The sequence below is a fragment of the Sebastes fasciatus genome, chromosome 6 (genome assembly GCF_043250625.1).
Source record: "Sebastes fasciatus isolate fSebFas1 chromosome 6, fSebFas1.pri, whole genome shotgun sequence".
Classification (NCBI taxonomy): domain Eukaryota; kingdom Metazoa; phylum Chordata; class Actinopteri; order Perciformes; family Sebastidae; genus Sebastes; species Sebastes fasciatus.
The window spans coordinates 10,083,719-10,105,065 of record NC_133800.1 but is presented as its reverse complement, the minus strand read 5'-3'; the positions used below and the strand labels follow the sequence as shown (position 1 = coordinate 10,105,065).

The 21,347-nt window shown below is 40.2% G+C and overlaps 1 protein-coding gene across 3 annotated transcripts; it reads right to left on the bottom strand.

The window, feature by feature from the left end:
• Window positions 1-1,547: 1,547 nt before the first annotated feature.
• Window positions 1,548-20,316, bottom strand: LOC141768992 (TNF receptor-associated factor 2-like). Of its 3 annotated transcripts, XM_074637594.1 has the most exons (11): window positions 19,895-20,316; window positions 17,611-17,689; window positions 16,474-16,572; window positions 14,519-14,680; window positions 11,797-11,871; window positions 11,580-11,654; window positions 9,364-9,855; window positions 8,843-9,020; window positions 8,555-8,703; window positions 7,474-7,692; window positions 1,548-3,969 (listed from the first exon to the last, which is right to left on the bottom strand). In XM_074637594.1, the coding sequence occupies exons 1-10, from the start codon at window positions 20,080-20,082 to the stop codon at window positions 7,474-7,476; spliced, it is 1,716 nt and encodes a 571-aa protein (XP_074493695.1). In that variant the 5' UTR covers window positions 20,083-20,316; the 3' UTR covers window positions 1,548-3,969. The 3 variants fall into 3 exon arrangements, with proteins under 3 accessions (XP_074493695.1, XP_074493694.1, XP_074493696.1); XM_074637593.1 differs by having other exon boundaries at window positions 1,548-7,692; XM_074637595.1 differs by lacking the exon at window positions 11,580-11,654 and having other exon boundaries at window positions 1,548-7,692.
• Window positions 20,317-21,347: the final 1,031 nt, after the last annotated feature.

Genomic DNA, 21,347 nt, shown 5'->3' with positions numbered 1-21,347 from the left:
ATTACTGACGTTAGTCCTCTAACATCTTGGATGAGATCAAGAAGAGCTTCTGTCTATGTGGATAAGTCTGGTAATTTCCATTGAGTGATCAGCAACTATTCGTAGTGCTAAATGTTAGACATCCCATGTGTTTACCATGACTTTTACAACTATGTAAGCTTCAAAAAGGTCAACTGCGTTTAGGTGAGGTGATCCTGAGCTGGTTGTTGTTGACCAGCTGTTGATGATTTTGCATCTTTGTGTGATGAGTTTTATTTAAAGATAATCGTAGCAAAAAACAGAGATACGGTCATTGATTTTTTAGAACAACAGCCCAGTTTTACTAACACGGCCATCCACAATAAGGACAGATATGTTGTTCCTGAGTCCAAATACATCGGCAGTGTGCTTGATAACAAGATGTGTTCTGAGTCAAATACTGATGCTGTCTGTGAAGAGGTCCAGCCTTGTTTGAGTTGCTTATAGAATGATGGAAAGTAACTAAGTCAACAAAGGATGTTAATCGACAGTGATCTCAGCTTCAATAATCATGTGAAAGCGATAACCAAATCAGCTTTTTACCACCTTAAAAACATAGCTAAACTTAGAGGTCTTATGTCAAAGCATGACCTGGAAAAACTTATCCATGCTTTTATCTGGAGCAGAGTCGATTACTGCAATGGTCTCTTCATGGGCCTACCTAAAAAGACCATCAAACAGCTTCAGATGGTGCAAAATGCAGCTGCTAGAGTTCTTAAAAAAAACAAAAGAACTGATCACATCACTCCAGTACTTAAGTCCCTACACTGGCTCCCAGTAAGTCACAGAATTGACTTTAAAACACTACTGCTTGTTTACAAATCACTAAAGGGGGTAGGTCCAAATTACCCCTCAGATATGGTTCAGCAGTACACACCTACTAGACCTCTAAGGTCACTGGGAAAAAATCTATTAGTACGGTCAGAACGAAACATGGGCGAAACAAGGCTGCTTTTAGCTGCTACGCTGCTCAACTGTGGAACAAACTTCCAGATGAGATCAAAGATGCACCAACAGTGGCCACTTTCAAATCTAGACTCAGGACCAAACTTTTCTCAGACGCTTTTCTTAATTGATCAAATGCTGCACTTTACTGTCTTTTGATCATTTTTATTATCCTTTTTTTTTCTTTTAACTTATACTTTTATATTCTTTTATTCATTTTTATCTTATGCACTTTGTGCTCTTTTATCTTGCTGTTATATATGTAAAACACTTTGAATTGCCTTTGTGTATGAAATGTGCTATATAAATAAACTTGCCTTGCCTTGCCTAAGTACTTTTATTCAAGCACTGTACTCCACTACATTTATTACAACTATGGCTACTTTTTACTTTTAATATCAAGATTTTTCATAAAACAATTATATGTCTAACTTACAAAATACAATACATTAATAATGGCATGGCTTTGTGTGGATGCATTGGCATTGAGCGCCCTCATGTGGTAAAACTATGTGCTGTCGTAGTTTTCATCTCGCAGCAGATGTGTAAATGTTCACATTCACAAAAATTGATGAACATTGCACTTCTTTGCATAGAGGGCATCTTAAAACCTTTAATAAAACAAAACTAAATACAAATATGGAACAAATTTCCAGTAGTACAAAGAGTTCACTAACACACAGGTTACTATCCACACGATGTAGCAGAGAGAACAACAAGCAGATTGCAGTTTGATGTCATTGCTACAGATGAAAGCTCTTCATCTTAATCTCAACACGGGCTTTAGAGAGAGAGAGATCCATAAACAGAGAAATAGATATGTAAATAAATCAAACTGGTTCAGTTTGACCGTTCTGAAGTGTTATTTGAAATACATACATCACATTGACATATTGTTTATTCTGTTGCAATAACAGTGAGGCAGTGTGGCATTTCCTACAAGTCAATATCGCTGATACAGCATAACATCAACCGGCTCAAATGTGATGTGGTCCCCCAGCTGGAGTCGAGAGAAGCTTCTGTCAGATCCATTCAACAGATCAAGCTACAGACGCATGTGTATGTATGCCTTTACGCGACATTCGGCAGATGGGAATGAAATGCGAAGCCCTTTTGTTATGTTCACCAGCTATGAATAATAAATAAGATCCCAGCCCACATCAGGTAACACATTTCACAAGAGCAAAGATAAACATCCATACGGTGCTGCTCGGCTGCGTCTACGAGCCTGAAGGAGCAGCACATAGGGCCCAACAAATGTAGCAGCTAATTTATTTGAGGCCACAGTCATACATGCAAAATGTAGTCTACATTATGTTGACGACATATTCTAAAGAGGAAAAGAAAGGAGGCAACGTTTCTGGAATAACAAGAGAGCAAAAAGGTGACCATTTCTGCTGAAAGAGCCAGGAATATACTGTAGAAGCTGCAACCTACTGAGGTCAGACTACACATCTTCTTCTTTTTGACAAACAAACCAAATCATGCTTTTAAACGTTCTCAACATACAGTATAATCTTCAATAAATACTATATATTATTATTATTATCTCCGCCAGGGGATCATGAGATGGGTCGAGTGAGTGTGCATCTCTGTGTCTGTCCACAGCTAATCTCACAAACTGCATCATATTTTGGGTGCTCGTTTTATGGCTGCATGCTCAAGGACCTCTCGTGGTTGCAATGACTCACTCTCAAAACACCTTTTATTGCCTGTTTGATACGGCCATTGATTGACTGCTGACTCGCTACTCTCAACCGGACCCCAAGCCAGTAGGGGCCGCTAGTGATCACACAGCTGAGTGCATTGACTGCCTATACTCAGCTGCTTCAGTTGGCGGTTATGCCCGTTATGCTACATGTGCAATAGATCCGGCACAAACGTTAAAGAGGACACGCTGCTCCACTTAACTGGCTGCTCAAGCGGTGACGTATACCCTATCGTGGAATGCACCTGATTGGTCCCTGATTTTCTGCTCGCTGCTGGCGGCCCTGATCGTAAACTTTCTGTTATTCCGTCTAAACAATCCACCAAAATCTATTTCTGAAAACATTTGAGAAGAGAAATAGTCTATGTCGCTGCTGAATCTCGTTTCATTTTGGAACTACATTGCCTATTGTTTGACAGCTTGGTCCAAGTTTAGTGAGAACAGACACGTCACACTGGACGGGCTCATTTGCATAAAGTTTAGATTTTTCAACTTTATGCAAAAAACAGACCCTCCAACTCACCACAACACTCCCATCATGCACTGGGCGACTGGAAACACGCAGGCAGCTGAGATGTCGGTGCAGACATAGCCAATTGTGGGTTGTATTTATTCAATCAAACACTACAGCGGTGGTCGCTGCTGACACCCCTGGCGGAGATCTGCACTCTTCTAAGTGCACCATTCTAGTTCAGATATAATTAACTTTTTCACAGCAGCTCATCAAACTCAATAACACTGTCAAAGTTTGTACCAAAATTATATCACACGCTCATATGCTGTATATCTCGATCATAAAATCATAAAAAATAAAATGCTGGTCTACAATATGAACCAGTGTTTATATATATAGAAACGCATTTGCTTCACTACTGAAACATCTCATGCACAGAGAGCTTTCAGTATTTGTTGAGAGGTTTAAAAACATGCTGGATGTGTTCGGATGAAGATGCCCAAAGCTGGGTGTTAATGATGTTCTGACCTCATTGATTTTGTGATTATATAAAGTAAAACTGTAACATTCACTAGTTTTATGTATGCAAAGGGAAACATTCTTAGTCACTTCGATTTCAACACATCAAAGGGTTCAGAAAAGAGGTGTGTGGGGGTGGGGGGGGGCTTCTTAGAGGACAACAATACAAAAAATACAAATTAAAAATACACTGCACAAAATTAAAAGTTTCACATTTTGGTAGGTTTGAACTCACAGGAAAGCACATCCACAACTAAGTGGGCTCATGGAACATAAAAAAAGGTACAGGCACTTCTTTTTCTGTAAAAAGTAGGTCAGTTCAAAGCTGTAAGGAAAGCCAAAAATAGGAAAATATTACAATAATATCAACCATTTCCTCTTTTAATACCTCAGCTCTGCCTCCATCCTGAGGCCTTCACATCCCAGCTCCAGCCTCCACATGTCTGCGTGTCTAAGCGCGGCCAGAGGCTACACCCATATGGAAATATAACTCGGTGTCTTCACAGAGGGTTCAACATCCCCTTTCTGCATTTAGTAATATTACAAGTTAAATATCCACGCACAGCTGAGAAATTATAATTATGCACTTATATTCAAATGTCAAAGCTGAAATGCAGGTTGGTCACTTAGCAGGAGGTGAATTCATCACTTAGAATGTATTTCAATATGTCTCTCCAATTTGAAATGACTGTTTGTGATTCATGCAGTGATTTCAGTGCATGTCACAACAAAAACATGAATAATCGGGAACCGTAACAAAAGGTTCTTGTGAGGAGAAACCCATGGAAACACTTACAATGGTTTAATTGTAAAAAAAAATTGCCACTCGCTGCAGTGTTTTGATTTTGCAGCCCAGCACATTCAGTCTCCATCCAACAGCTCGGACCCCAGGATGACAAAATACCAGGTCTTGAACAAAATTATCAACTCTTACTATTGGGGCATAAAAATGTTTGCACAATTATGAATATGTTTGGAGAGCACCACACTCCTCAGCACAAACTGCAGAGAACAATGGATCCTTTGTGAAGACACAGCAGTGGACATATTTTTGATATACCTCTCATGTAGGTGCAAAATCACTGCACAGGTATATTCAATATTCAATATTCCATTTTGGCCATTTCACAATATTTGTACATATGCATGTTATTAAATATTATAAACTGCTACAATGAAAACGGATTACATCCTTGGTAAAAATGGGTCAAAGAAAGTGTAAATATGCAGACAACAAATATTGAAAAAAAGCCAAAGTTTAATATCAAAAAGATATTTATTGGATCTATCAGACCTTGTATGCAAATATACGTTTTATTTTTCATAAAATATGTCATATTTCCATTTGGGGAAAATCAGCTCAACTAACCAATCGCCGTCCCGGACAAACAGCCCAGAAACTGTTGTAAGCTAAGGTGCATCTTCCACAGAGCCAACATGCAAACGAACAGCGAAGGAATGGAACAAACACACACACATACACACACACACACACACATACATACATACATACATACATACATACATACACACACACACACATACATACACACACATACACACACATACACACACATACACACTGAGATACTGCACTCAGAATTCATGGAATTCAAGCAATGTCCACCACCACAAATGATTACCATTGAACACAGGACTTGAGAGTTGGAGGCATAGACGTTAAGAAACAGTAAACGAGTCCAACTGCACCACAAACTGTGTGCAGAGCTGAGCGACACTCTGAAGGCTACACGGGCGTCTCACACTGTTATTGGAACTCCACGTTGTAAATGCAAAAGACACAACAAAAAAAGATTAGTTAACCCAAATGTCAAGCAGTAAACGCAAACGGTGAGCACAAACGCCTAGACCTGCTTGATCTAGCGCTGTGTTTGTAGGCGGTTTAATCTACATAGCGATGGTGTGTCGCTGCTCTGAAGGCTCATTATTTTCATTTAAAAACAAAAATCTGGAAATTTATTGGCGTTTGAAATTTCAAACTTTAACAATACAAAAATACAATACAAAAAACCCAGGTGAAAATCAGATAACAAAAATACTGTTTGCATCACAAGCACTTTGTAGTTTAACAGCTGCACTATCAATATTTGTATGTTAACAGCGGGCCAGATGACTACATGTAGTATGAGAGGGGTCACCCACACCTTGAGAGAATTATAACCCCAATTCTGCAGCTCCTCCTCAGCTCTATACGCACTTTAGCATCTTTTAGCTCATCGTTTTCATTTTGCTGTTTGGGTTCGCTGTTCTCATCCAGGTTTCTAGTGAAAAAGCTCTGATAAGCCCACGTTACACGACCTGCAGACAGATCAAATTAGAGACTAGCTGGTGAACATAGTAAAGCATCTAGTAAGCTAAAGAGCCAGATATTTCCCTCAGGAGTTGGTGGAGACCAAAACAGAACTAAAAGGAGATTATATAGGACTTTAATTCATCCGGTTGCCAGAGACACGACCCCTAATGAATAATAATGTTACTCTGTGTCGGCTGGATGTGCAAATAAGGAATAGTTTGCTAACATGTTAGCCAAATCAACTTCTCAGGGCCGTAATACGTCAAACGTGTCATTTTTAGCTTGTCTTGAGTTATGGTAGTTATGCTAGCTACTAGTTAAGGCCCAATTATTTTTGAACATAGCTAGCAGCTAGCAGCAATAACTGTTTTTTGAGGATCTTATTTACTTGCAGAAGGAAACAACAATGTGTGAATGTGATTGGACATAAAACCCATGTAAAAATCCTCATCTATGGTACAAGAAGCCATAGGATGATCACTGGAGATTAGAGACAATAGCCATGTTTCCATCCACGTATTTTTATGCACATTTTGCACATTAGGAAAGTTGTATGGAAACAGCAAAATACGATAAAATTGCGCGAAAAGTTTTTACACTCGCTTGAGGTGGTTTTTGCCTTTGAAAACGAGTTGATACACTAAATGGGATATGGAAACGCCTTTGCTGAATAAATTCTGACGTAGCAAATATTGAGCTCACATGACTGATCAGCTGTTTCCGCTGTCTGTCTTCCTAGATATATATTACATTGTCTTTCTTGACAGCATGAAACATGGCCAATACTAGCTGACATGAAAGAACTATTAAAACTCGCCCAATTGAAACAAATTCCTGAAGACCTCTCTCCATTTTTCTCTCGTGGATGGTTAGATTGGCAAGGTGACTTGTTTTGTTTCTGGTTTGCAACCTCTGCTTCAGCCATGCGTAGCCTATACCACCAACTTTTTGACAAAGCTACGCAGTCTAGTTTATTTGCTCCAAACCAGTTGATTGAAACGTGCCTAATTTGCATTTCGCAAACAAAAAAAAATTCTCTTAAAATTCGCTTGACAGTTGAATGGAAACATGGTTAATGTAATCTTCGTTGTCTATTTTCACAAGCCTAATATCCTACTCAAGACTTGGAATGCTTCTATCAGCTCAAATACCGTTTGAGGGGCTTCTGCAGGGTGGGGAAATTAACACCTGTCACCAGGTAAATACTGGCATATATGTTGCGTTCAGTCCTCCAGTCACTTTGGTAGGTAATCAAAGTTTTTGTCAAATAAAAACTCAGTTTGATTGGTAAACTAGTTACAGCGGCTTACCAAGACTTGAATAACCAACAGCCACTGGCCGAAAGAAAAGCTCTGCTCTGGTCTTGTGTATTGCCGCCAACAATCCAAAACCAAAAGAACTAGACAGACCAATGCCAAAAGACAAATGCCAGTTACTGGTGATACAAACACCTGTTGATTCAAACAGGTTAGTAGCAACAAAAGGCAGAGTTGGATTTATGCCCTCATCCGTTACCTAGAGCCCAGTGAGGTCTACAATGGCCTTGATGAAGATGGTGTCGTCGCGTATGTAGGAGTTCTTAGAGTCCAGCTTGGAGAGTGGACAGAAGAGCGGGCAGCCGCTGGCGATGTTCATATCGCTGACGGGCCTCTGGAAGGACGAGGAGGAGATGTCGGGCCGGAAGGCGTCGATGATGTGCTCCCTGTTGTTCTGGTCGAGCAGCATCAGGGTGACCTGGGTACAGATGTTGGGAGTCTAGTCTTACATCTGCTCTGACGGAAAAAACTGCGGCAGTTCTAGTCTACAGCATGATGTCACTTTAAGGTGCTCGTTAGAATCATTAGAATATGATTAACAGTGTATTCAAAATGAATAATGGACCATAAGAAAAAAAAAATCACATAAATAAAAAAATATTGGTGCAATAAATCTGAAGCAAAATATAAAAATAACATCATCAGTATAATTTTGAACCTGGACCGAGCCAGACCAACTGTTTCCCCGTTTCAGTCTTGATATCAATCTAGGCTAACTCCTTCATGGCTGCAGCTCCGTACTTTAAAGTCCCAGTGAAATGGCAGCTACATCATGTTTAACTTGTGGGTGGGGTTAAGCTATGTGTTTATACATTACTGCAGTGGTGGAAGAAGTACTCAGATCTTTTACTTAAGTAAAAAGTAGGAGAAATACTCTGTTACATTAAGTCAAAGTCATGCATTTAAAATAGTAACAGTACAAAAGTATTAGCATCAAAATGTAACTAATTTGCAGATTGTTCCGTTTCATTTCATAATAATATATTATATTATTGGATAATAATTATTGATGCATTAATGTGTTCATGTTGCAGATAAAGGTGGAGCTAATTTTAATCATTTATATACTGCTGGGTAGCTTGTGAATTCCTCCCCGGGATCAATAAACCTATAATAATACATCACAATTTATTTGTTGATTATATTTTGTATTATTATTCTCAATCTAATTTACAAATTTACAATTTGTTTACAAGATTTTTAACCTCATAGTGGGCTCAGTTTTAAAACTAGTGAAGATACCCATACACATATTTCTGTCTGCCGGGTAGAGACCCTACCTTCTGATTAAAAGGCCACTTGAGCAGTGCGTCGCTGTGTCCTCTCATCACCACAAAGAACAGAGACAGGTGGGTGCCGCGGCCCGTCCCGTCGCCATTCAGGTAGATCCGCAGGCACATCTTGTAGCCGTATTTACTGGTATAAAAGGCTGGAAAACATAACACACCAATAAATGTAATGATGACTTTTATTCACTATAAGAAGTTTTAATCCTTAAATCAGACAGGATGCCTCGTCATTGTCTGGATTATAACTTTGAGAAGTTAGTCATCATATGAAGCTGTTACCAGGAGAGAACATCGCAGGGGCGCGGCCGGCCACGGCATCCTGCCTCTTCTTGGTGAAATCCGAGATCTTCCAGACAAAGATGCCGTCGTATGTGGCCGCAGACATCTCCCTCATTTTCCCCTCCATCTCCACGATGGACAGGTCCCTCAGACTCACCGTCCTCTCAAGCTGACGAACCTGCAGCACGGTAACGCATAAACAAGACAGTTGACTTATCTTAAAAAGCTATCTTTGAGTTCTTCGCTGAGACCAAAACCAATGCTCCCTGAAAAGTAGAGTGCTGTAGTGTATTTTCACGAATGCGATGAGCAAACACCTGATTTAAACACTTCAATTACCGTTAACACTTGCATTACGTTACCCTTTTTAAGGATGATTTGAGCATGAAGTGACCCTTTCAAATTCTCTATTAATTTCTGTTGCCTTTTACAATCTAATTTCCTTTTGGGACCGTTAAGATTTCAACTTAATCTGGTGGCAATCACAGCTGGACTGCAGAGGTCATGTGTCATTTTGTCACCTTGTTGTTGAGGATCTCAATCTTGTCCTGGTCCAGTCGGTGTTGGCGGTTATAGGCCTCCATGGTGGTGCAGGAGCGCTCCATCTCTCGGTTGAGGACGCAGACGATGTTCTCGAACGTGCTCACTTTGAGCTCCAGCTCCTGGCAGCGTCGGCTCAGCTCAGCCACCTTGGTCTTTTCGCTCTGGAGCTGCAGCTCCAGGGCGGCGCCCACGGCGCTGGGCAGCGGGGTGAAGGACGTGACCAGGGTCGGGGCGCACGCACCCTGCACGGAAGCCGCAGCACCCCCACCACCACCACCCAGCTGGCTCATCTTCTGCTCCAGGTCCCTCAGGGACTGGTGGAGCTCTTGCAGCTTGTGGCTGGCCACCTCCAGGCTCTGGGGCTGCAGGCTCTCCAGGCTCACCTTGATGCCCATGATGAAATGCAGGAGCAGGTTGAGGTGTTCGTACGAACACTGCCGCTCATGGTCATGGATCTTCTCTTTCTCCACCTCCACTCAAAGAAAGATACAAGCAGAAACCCATTAAGAACACAAACAACAGTCCTCAATCGTTACATACAAACAGAAATCAACTTGTATGATGTTATGTGAAATTGTGCCACAGAAGAAGAAACGAATAAAAGCATACAGCAAATAAATAATGGAGCTTATAATGGAAATATACGCTATACAAAGTATTCATCGCCGTAATGTTTCATGCTTTATCGTTTCACCACATTGACACTGAACAACAGAAAAAATGCTTTGACGTCAAAGTGATCTCACACATTGAGCAAAAATAATAAGTACAACTTTTCACACCCTTTACTATGATATATTTTTGGAAGTCGAATATTAAAATTGAATAGAGACTAGCTACGTGCAATGACGGTGTGCCATTGATGTTATGTTAAATACACCTGATTAGTCAGTTTCCTGTCAAAAACCACAGGATGGAGAGAAAAGACATTTGAAACTAATTCAATATACTGATAATTAAAAGGACCATTCAATGGAAGGACTATCCTTATGAGTACAGTAAGGTCAATTCTAAAAACTACAATTGCTGCCTCGCAGTTTTATGCCTCCACCAACCAGTCAAGATGCAGTTTACATCCATGTCTGTCCAAAATGTCATCACTTCATCCTTTTATCTTATTTAGCATTAAATTGTCATAATTAGCATATGAATTCTTGAGTTATGTCCAAAAATGTGTTTTGTGAGGTCCCAGTGACAAATTCTAATCACTTCATCCTTGAGTCCACGTGGACGTTTCTGCCAAATTTGTGCTTCTACTAAATATTGACGTCAGGATTTCCGTCGCCGGTCCACGTGTCCTGGAAGATTTCTATGTCCCGGACAAATGGGAGAAATTCACGTCAAATATTATCTGTGTTTATTGAGCTTTAAAACAATTGATAGGTGAGCTATATAAGAATGACATTCATTTTGGCAGGAGCCACGGCACCAGCAGTCTCCGTGACTTCAGACTGCATCTCAGACTCATCGTCTTCATTGTCATTAGATCTGCTCGGTTTAAGAAAATACTTGTGAAGGTTTGCTTGTTTGGCCAAATCTGATCTCTCTCACTTGTTGCCGTTTGCCGTTATGGTGGTTAGGCAGGCTACGGCATTCAATCTCAGTGTGCGCTTTAGGCTGAGCTTTTTCTGGCAGAAAGCGCTGACAGGGTGCTGGGAAGCGCTTCATCCGCAGTGATGACACCAGCGCCTTTCTGAATAGTTCAGAGACTTTCAACTAGAAGCGATCGGAGCGGCCGCACAAAAATGTCAGAGTGCTCTGAAAAAACAAACAAATTTTCACTTTTTCTGTTGATCAGTATTGAAAAGCCTAAACACAACATGATAACGCCGTTTCATGTGATATCATGACAACCACACATCGTACTCAACAAAACAGGATTCATTTACAGGCATGCAGCAACAAATTCTGTAATAACTGTTGAATTATGTAATAACCTTTGCAAGCTAAAGAAAATTTCTGTTTTTTTAATCAACATAATATTCATTTATTTTCTCACATATTAGTTAATATACTGGGAAAATCATGTTATCGTACTTTTTTTTTAGTTAAACCATTTGTCTGAAAATGTAATTTATAATCTTTCTGTCGACCAAAGTGTGAGATTTTGTTGAATTTTGCCAAGTTATTACATGATCCAGTAGTTGTGACGTTAGCCAGTGTTACACACATTATGACAAAAATGTCTACTTACAGACGTATCGCAGCCAACAACATGAAATCTGCATGGTGCTTTAAATTTACCGCAGAACTTAATATGGTCCACATACTGCAAAACAAAACAAAAAAGATGAAGGAAGCTGATGATCTATAGAAGACGTTGTAGAATCTGATCCCTATAGCTAAATGGTAAATGAGATCAATCCAACAGAATTATGAGAAATCACTTGAAAAAGAAATATCTGGAATACCTTTTCTCTGGGGATCTTTTTCTTTGCACAACCTTCACAAATCATCGGGTACTTTGGACAGATTTCATCATGAGCCTAAAAAAAAAAGTTCACAATAAGAGAAATATCTATATACTGTATATGGTGCAGTTGGCATCAGTATTTTTTACAACAATTTTACTAAATATATGTTGAGATGAGTTTGCAGCAAGTTAAAATTCACGCCAACATCCCCCGCTATTTAACATTGTGTGAGTTTTTGTCTATGTTCATCTGTATATGAATGCATAGAGGAGAGTGTTAGTGTTCCAGGAATATAAGAACCATGTCGATGGGACATTCTGAGTTTTACTAATGTCCAAAAATCTATAAATAGTACAACATAAAAAAAGTTAATTTTAATGGATTTTGTATATATATATATTATTACTCTTTGTCTTACTTCAATTTATGGAGTTCCAGCCAGTGCTTGAATTGGACCAAAAAAGGGTGTCAGTTCCTTAATTCAGCAGTTGCATGATATGATCATCACATGAGTGAGTCTTGAATATATTTATATTGGGGCTGCAAAATTTAACGCGATAACACAAATTTGTTTTAACGGCATTCATTTCTTTAAAGCATTAACACAATTCATCCTCCTGGGGTTGAAGCAGGCTCAGTTTTAAAGATAGAGTGAAGATTACTGGTAACATATTAAACTAGAAAAACCTAGAATCCATTGGTACCAACCATGTCAGGGTAGCTTGTCGCCAAAGAGGTTAAATAACGCTCCAAAGTTGGGCTAAATTTTGATGAGGAAAAACTGGCATGGCCATTTTCAAAGGGGTCCCTTGACCTCTGACCTCATGATATGTGATTGAAAATGGGTTCTCTGGGTACCCACAAGTCTTCCCTTTACAGAAATGCCCACTTTATGATAATCACATGCAGTTTTGGGGCAAGTTATAGTCAAGTCAGCACACTGACACACTGACAGCTGTTGTTGCCTGTTGGGCTGCAGTTTGCCATGTTATGATTTGAGCATATTTTTTTATGCTAAATGCAGTACCTGTGAGGGTTTCTGGACCATATATGTCATTGTTTTGTGTTGTTAATTGATTTCCAACAATAGATATAAACATACATTTGCATAAAGCAGCATATTTGCCCACTCCCGTGTCGATTTGAGTTTTAAATACTTGACAAATCTCTATGGGCGAGACTGCATTTATTTAGCTCCAATGATGCAGTCACCTCAAATGTCACCTTGAAGTTGGCTACAGTGGGTCACATCAACAGAAATTGAGTATAACTAAAAATTGAATTCATTCCTTTCATTGTTGCATTGGCTTGAGCCAGAAAAGCTGCAGGCCTTCAGTGCTTGTTGTCACACTTTTTTTTTTTACATGCACCTTTCCCTTTCACCTCACACACTATCTTTGCCTCATGACCCCTCTTACGAGAGTGGACAACAGGCACGATGTGGATAATGAATATCCCTCGCTAGAGTTTTCAAGTCACAAGTAGTCAGCAGTTAATGGTAGGGTTGGGCGATGCTGAGAAACCAGCAAGAGTACACTAGATTATTACAAATGATCCAACGGAAAAACTCAGCCCAGTGTTGTGCCAACTCTTTTCCAATGAAAGTAGCTATCAGCACTAGCTCCAAAAGTCTCTAAATACAGAGAGAAAGTCGCCAAGTCTTCAACACTGACAGCCCGTCGCTTCAGGCCTCCCTCCAAAACCACTCCCCCAAAATTATCATTATGAACATAAACAACCAACATGGCTACTGTTAGTACTCACAGCTCATGAATGAAACGATTGGACGGGTTTATTACAGTCCTGCGACAGCCACAGATACCACATTTTTTTCTTTTTTTTCATCAGAGCATTTGATTTACTGACTGCTGTCGGGATGTAATGAGAATTTCAACAAATATAACAACATCTTTCCCTTTCTTTTCCCCCTCCACTTTTTTTTTTTTTATCTTTTTTCTCCTCTCTATTGATGATGTGTCATTTCCTTTTTGTTCGACCAATAGGCTTGCACATTGATGGAGAACTGATTAGTGTAACACAATAAAAGGTGTGCAAGCTACTGCTGAATGCTGCATGCTATGTTGGTCGCAGCGCGTTGGTCATTTTATACAATTGCCATGTAAAATAAAGGCCTTTTTATTATACAATACTAAAGTGTGCCTTGGAATATTTTTGAGGGAGACTTGCATTTTGTACTTTTTTTGAGACCATATTCCACCCACGCAATGAGCCGTTCACAAGACTGAATGAGCCCGATACACCTGTATGTGATTACCACAAAGACCCAGCAGCGCTTCTACTCCGTTGTCTTCATATATAAGATTACCAACCATTCCTTTAACACAACCCATTCAACAAACCCTAAAGACAGGAAGTCAGTGGACGACTGGAGAAAGATCATCTACAACCAAGTTACCATTTGAGCCAAGTTCTGTACCTCCATCGTGTTAGGACAGTTACTTTTTTTCGAGGATGGCTGTGAGATATGGTTGAATGCTCCGGGAAAGCTAATAATTGAACCTCGAGTTTAGAATATCTTATCAACGACATTTAATAACACACATTGATCGTAACATAAGTATGTTTATGCCTGGACTAAACAGGATCATGCAGGTATCATGTTACAATATTAAACTACAATATATCCCTGAAACATCTCCCTAACTGAAGTCATATACAGTGAACAGTGTTTGATTATAGTACTACAGAGAAGTCTGACCTTGATGTTCTTTAACAGGAAGGGTTCTTTGCAGTATTTGCAGTTGAGCGTCCTCTCTGGACACTCTCTCTCGTTGTGGCGCTCCTGTTCGTTGGCTCTCATCAGCTCTTTGCAGGAGGGACACAGGATGATCATGAAGTCACAGTTGCCCTCATGGTTCGCCTGCAGGTGACCAACAAAAATAATGTTCACTTATTGTTTGATGAACTTGAGTGCACCTTCGTGAGTGTGGTGGCAACAACGTCATGTGTATGATTAAGTCACGCTCGTTCGCCCGCTTTTTTTCAGAGACTTTAATTAAACAGCAAACAGCAATGACGAGGTGATGAGGTTATGACGTGAAATAGAAACTTCACATGTGTAGGTAGGTGTTTAAGGTAACTTAGAAGTTTCAAAGAATAAGTTAAAAATATATAATCAATAAGAAGAAGAAAGACAAAAACTCCAGATGTGTGTAAAAATTGCACATCGCCGATATTAATAAGAAAATAATGAATAAATAAGTCGAAAAAGTATTTCATAGTAGACTTTGCACATGAAAATAGAACGTCTTTACAATTTAACGGTAGAGTATTTCTTGAAGTAAAAAAGGAAAATGACAGCGCTCCAAAAAGTAGACACTAGACTACATTTAGGAAATAAGTGCGGTAATGATTCAGGCTTAGTCGTGCAAAAAACGTTTTTCAATGTGGAAATGAGAATATTAGTCAGGTACATGTCATGTAGTATTTTCAGATAGGTTTCTCATGTTGTCAACTTGTTCTAATTGGTGAACAGAAATAACACATGATGACTAAAGGTTACAGTTTGTAACGTCGCTAATATGATTTCATTAAAGGGGACACACACATTGGCTTCTCACAAACCAATCAGAGAGGACTGGCCTTTTTCAGGAGGGGGGCTTCAAGAGAAAGGTGCTAAAACAGAGTGTTTCAGACAGAGGGTGAATACCGGTATATTCAGACAGACAGGATGAGAAAAATAAAGTGTTTTTGAACAATAAAGCATGTAAACATAATCTAGTAGAAACCCAAAATACAAGTATGAACCTGAAAATGAGCACCTTTAATGCACACTTCTGTACACCGTCATCTGAAAACACACATTTTATCATCCAGTCCTCCAGTTAGCCAAACGGTCACCAAATGTCTTAGAGCTTTGTTTATGTAAAATACATGGATATCATATAAAAACCATATAGGCTGGTACTGTAGAGTGAGAGCACATGCTGCTTTCTCTCCGTCTTTTCTCACTGAGCGCTGGACTTTAATTTGTGTTTTGATATTTAATGTGGTGCTCTTAAGAACTGCTGTCCGGAGGACAGGTCTCCAACATGCCAGGCCATGTGGCTCCGGCATTAAGGAATTGGTTTATTTGTGAAAAAAAATTTAGAATGATTCGAGAAACACACAGCATAAGATTTCAAATGGGGTACACCATCTTAAATTCTTATGCTTTGCCTCTTTCAGTTCGCTAATTGTGAAGTTGTACCAACTCAGCACTTATTTTGAGATACTAAGAGGGGTGTATTGTTTTTTTCCAAATAAAGACGTACTAACTCTAAGCAGCAGACGCTGCCTTCGGTATTTATGCCCCAAGTAGATGGAACGCCCTGTCTGAGGACCTGAGAGAGACGAACACAAGCAGGTTGACGTTTCTCTTCAAAACAACAAAGTGTAGGTTTCTGTACTTGCACTTGTTTAACTATTATATGTAATTTTATGTAAATCACATTGTGTTGCATTTTTATTGTGTATGAAATGTGCTATATAAATAAGGTCGCGTTGATAGTACAAGAAACAACTGCAAATGTTTTGGAAGAGCAGAGGTCTCAGTAAGTAGCTGGTAGAGCAGATAAACTACACCAGCCACGGTGTGAATTACACTTAAGACATTTGACTGGGAGGTGAGAGCGGGGTGTTTCATTTCCATGCCTGCTTCACATTAATGCGCACCTCAAATTCTTTGATAGTTCCCGTCCACGTGCATCCTTCATTGGGACAGACGGCCGCCAAGGCCTCCACCTCTCTCCGAGCTGCATTGTCAGGGAAAGCCTGCGTGGAGAAGCAGAGGTTGTTGTTTGTGTCTTCAGTTACAGTCGGAGGGGTGCTGTTACAAACACACTCTGCATCAGTTTCCACATCAGATCTCACTTTTCTCACCCTGGCTCTAATTTCTCCAGCACATAATATGGTCATTCTAGGGACACAGGACTAGAGTTGATCCATCTACTCTCTGTCTACGCTGCCAAGAACTATAGAGCAATCAAAGTTTTTGTTGTGTTGGCTCAATACTCCAGCACATTGGACCTGAAAACAAACAATGGCTGTGACGTTACAGTGCTGACTCTGCAGGGTTTTTATATCGGCAAAAATGTTGACTCTCATCATCTATACCAAACCAGGCCAGACTGTACTCCCAATGACAGACTCGTCATTATGTGAACAAACTAGGGAACTTAAAGTTACTACGAGGAACTTGTGGACAAAAGCGATAGTGTGTCCGAGCACCATAGTCCCTTTAGAAAACTTCTCATTTTACTACAGCAGGGTCTGACAGTCTGCCCTGTGCAGTCCTGGTTCTGGTTCTCCCGTGAATCCCTTTCCTCCAGCGGGCCCAGCAATGCAGCCTGGGCCTCCAGCAGCGTGGTGTCGGTGTTGGATCCCAGCGAGGACCAACAGAGCAGCGAGGAGAAGCTCTGCTCCTTGCTGGAGGAGGATCGGCCTCTGCCGGGTGCAGAGCTCTCCACCTGCCGCTGAAGCTCCGACTTGCAGGTCGAAGGTGACAGCGAAGCCAGATCTGTCCACGGTACGCTGGTCGCTGCTGGAGGCCTCACTGGAGTCTGAGCTGAAGGAGTTTTCTGGTGAACCTGAACGATTTCATCAGATTTCACGCAGAATCCAAATAGCCAATCTTCTTGCTGATGGTCTCATTTACTTACAGTATGTAGGTCATATAGAGGCATCAGTATTGAATTGAGACTGTTTCATAAGCAGTTAGAAGTTCCTTGTAGTAACTTTAAATGCATACTAATGCAATATTTAATGTAACTGTGAGGAAAAAAAAGATGCATAGGATGAAAATGTACGTACACCGCCCTGCTTGAGAATGGAGGTGGGTTCCTCAAACAAGTCTTCTTTGATGCAAGCGCTGCATTTCTGCGGTCCAGAACTTGAAGGGAGAAAAAGCAAATATTACATTAGTATAGATACTGTACCAATATTAAACGACAATATAGATGCTAGACATTATCATCACCGCTATCCAGGTGCTGTTAAAGTCCGTCGAGTTCACTCTTGACCCCGGGATCGGTGATCATGACAGTAAAATCTCAACTCAACATTTCGTCTGAGCGTTCAACCACATTTCACGGTCTTCAAGTGAACGCCAGACCAATAACTACAGCTCCATTTGCTGACGAAGACCTTGAGACAGTGTTTTAGTACTCGAGATCGGTCTTGGTCTCGAAGGTTGGAAATGGAATCAACCTCATTTTTTTACTCTGGCTCAGTTTCATTTTTCAAGCAAAAATGACAAATATTGACGGGTTCCAGCTTCAGCGGTTTTGTATATCATTCTAAATTGAATATCTTTGGGGTTTTGGACAGTTAGTAGAACAAAACTAGTCATTTGAAGATGTCAATTTTCGCTGCAGGAAAATGTGATTTCTGACATTTTATAGACAAAATGATTAACCGATCCATTGAGAAAAACATCGGCAGATTAATCAATAATGAAAACAGTCATTAGTACACACATACTACAGTGTACTTTGTCATTTTATTGAAGATACGGCAGAAGCTGTAGAGGCACCAGCTTTAGTACCTAAACTTCATAACAAATTGGCGTATTGTTTACATTTATATTCACACATGAAAGCAGAATACTGTGACAAAATATGATAACAAGGAAGAATAACATGTTTGTATTGGTTGCAAAAGTTTAATTACTGGAAACGCTGTGTCGCTGAATACAGTGTGTACCTTGACAAGTTCCCATCAGGTACAGCAGCATACACAGAGACCCAGAAACCAACCGGCATGTGGGAATATTACAACCATGTGTCATTTAGTTGTGTAAATTTGATTAACTAAAACAATATTATATAAAGTAACAGAATCAATGTCTAGATATCAACAGAGGGACCTGTGAGACATACTTTAGTATTTATATTTTACAACAATGTAAACACAAAATCAGGTTTAATTAATTAAGCTATTAGATTATTATTATTATTATTATTATTAGCAAGGTCAACACTACTGGATTTCCACTTGAAGAAGCCTGATTTCTTGGCCCTAATATGTACTAAGATCAGTTGATTTATTTATTTAATTTGTATTCATTGTAGTCACATAATGTCCTACACTGATAGTCATCCCCAATAGTAATCATACAGAGTCACAGAATCTGATTTTTGAGTAACACAGGGTTTGTGAATAAGGCCATATGCTTAACAAAGAGAGCAGACAGGAGAAAGTGTTGCTGTGGCAGCAAACATTAGGCCACTCTTGCACCAAAAATTACTGATCTAAAATACAACTAAATGTGAAAGTGAAAAAAATGGCACACACACATGCGCACTGTGAGAAGGAAAAATCAGTGATCTCACTGCCAAGCTTAATGTCGTCTCACTGCACCCTTAGTGCGAATCAGAAAAATAATAATAATAATAATAATAATAATAATAATAATAATAGCCAATATGGGATTTTTTATGTGTTTCATGATAAGAAAAGAAAAAGAAAAAAAAGAAAGCAAATGAGTCATACTCTCCTTCCTTCCACTGTCATTCTAATAGAGAAAAACTATTGTAAAGTACACGTATAGTATGTATAGGATATACCCTTGTCGGGTCACGTTATCTACCATATGGATAAAGGTCATCCCAAACTCCCATCAGAAAATGCCCAGTTTAATGTTTGGCTCGCTTATCCACAAAAGATACATGGTGAATTGAATATATTGTGAAGGTGTTAACAGGTCCCAGACCTTCCAGTCAATTCGGCATACATCAACCTGACTTTAACACAATACACTGTCAAGTTCAACTCTTCCCACATCTCCACTGCTTGCTCGGGCCAGCCACAACAGAGGCTAGCGGAGGACTAGACTACGAGGCAACCTGGCACAACCCGTCACACACAAGTGGAGATTTCATTGGGATCAAGTGGTGATTGGTGAATTACATGCACGCCGAATTGTGCAGTGGGTCTGTAATGTATATACCATAACTTGTCTTTGTGCTCGTATATCGCGTTACCTAACAATAAGCAGGGCATGGTTAAATTGAGAGATATTTGAAGGAGGGCTGGTTGACAAGCTCTGATTGCTCTCCCCATCTAGCTAGCTCCCTAGCAATGACACTATACTCACCTCACAATTTTGTTGAAACAGAAGGAACAAAAGCGGTGACCGCACTGAGCTTGCAAGGGCCTCCTCAACACTTTCTGGCACGAATTGCACAGATGCTTGTCTTCCAGGTTGTTGGCCAGTATTTTCTTTGGGAAGCCCGGTTTGTTTCCTTCCAGGGAAGATGGTGGAGACGGCTCCTGTGCAGCCATTATTCCCCTTGAACAATATCGAGGTACTCAGCGGGGTGTGTTCAAGACAGCAAACACACAGCTGAATGTGATGTTAGTAACAACGACCCATTGCTCTTTGAACATTTATTAACAATATGTATCCCTGCTTATGTTAAGAACGCATAGGGATATTTGATCTGCACTGATAAATAAGAGAGCAGGCGTTTTCATGTGATAGATGTGACAGCTGAGGAGGATGCTGTGTTCAGCTGTAGGTGACTACGTCTACCGCTGGAGGGCGCCAGCCCGAGAGAAGAGCAGCTATAGACGGGTACCAGCATCAGGAAGCAGGCTGCGATGCGCTGGACTGGACTGGACTAGACCTGGACCTGGATCATGGGGATTGGACCAGAGCTGCTGCTGCAAAGTAGACACATTTAGTCAGTCTGATGTCGGAAGTGTTGTCATTGTCTCTTCAAAATAAAAGCAAGGTATTTGTGTTCGTCAGTTTTGTAGGATGTGCATAATCATCATGCATTCACTCATAGTGTTATGTTTGATTTATATTGCCCAGAAGTCAATGTAGATGTTTAAACCAATATCCCCCTCACAAAGCCGATCCCAGCTGACATGTATCAAAGGGAGCGTACACCCTAAGTCACCAGACTATCACATGCACAATTTAGAGTCAACAGTTAACCTAACCTGCATGTCTTTGGACTGTGGGAGGAAACCAGAGAACCCGGAGAAAACCCACGCTAACACGGGGAGAACATACAAACTACACACAGAAGGACCCCAAGCCAGGTTTGACCCTGTGACCCTCTTGCTGTTAGGCGACAGTGCTAACCACAAATTACAAAATTAGACACATTTTGCATTTACTGCTAGTGGTATTGATCACTGCAGATAGTTTTGCTATTATGTGCCCAGATTTTCAGATATCTCCCTCTGAGTGTTTTGGTACCCCTCCAATCTTCTGAAGAAGTAGGGCCTCCTGTATGCCGAGTAGATAGTCTAAGTGATGTCTGTGGATTATCCTGAGTAACAGCACATTGTTTCCTGGAAAAATACTGTTGACTTTTCATCACAATGTAGTGCATCAGATATGGAATCATAGATGTTAAAATTTCCATTTCCTCTTGAGCTTTTTTAGGATTTCACCATCCATGTTGGTTCAACAGCTGAAGTTCATTCTTGACCTGGGAAACTCCATCAGCTGATGATATAAGATAAGATAAGATATTCCTTTATTAGTCCCGCAGTGGGGACATTTGCAGTGTACAGCAGAAAAGGGGATAGTG

What these genes read in the sequence shown, in the direction of transcription:
- LOC141768992 (XM_074637593.1), bottom strand. Translation starts at nt 20,082, where the DNA reads ATGGCTGCACAGGAGCCGTCTCCACCATCTTCCCTGGAAGGAAACAAA. An exon ending in TGTTTCAACAAAATTGTGAG is followed by an intron (nt 17,690 to 19,894) that starts GTGAGTATAGTG and finishes TCTCCCTTCAAG; the next exon opens with TTCTGGACCGCAGAAATGCA. An exon ending in GAACTATCAAAGAATTTGAG is followed by an intron (nt 14,681 to 16,473) that starts GTGCGCATTAAT and finishes GGTCACCTGCAG; the next exon opens with GCGAACCATGAGGGCAACTG.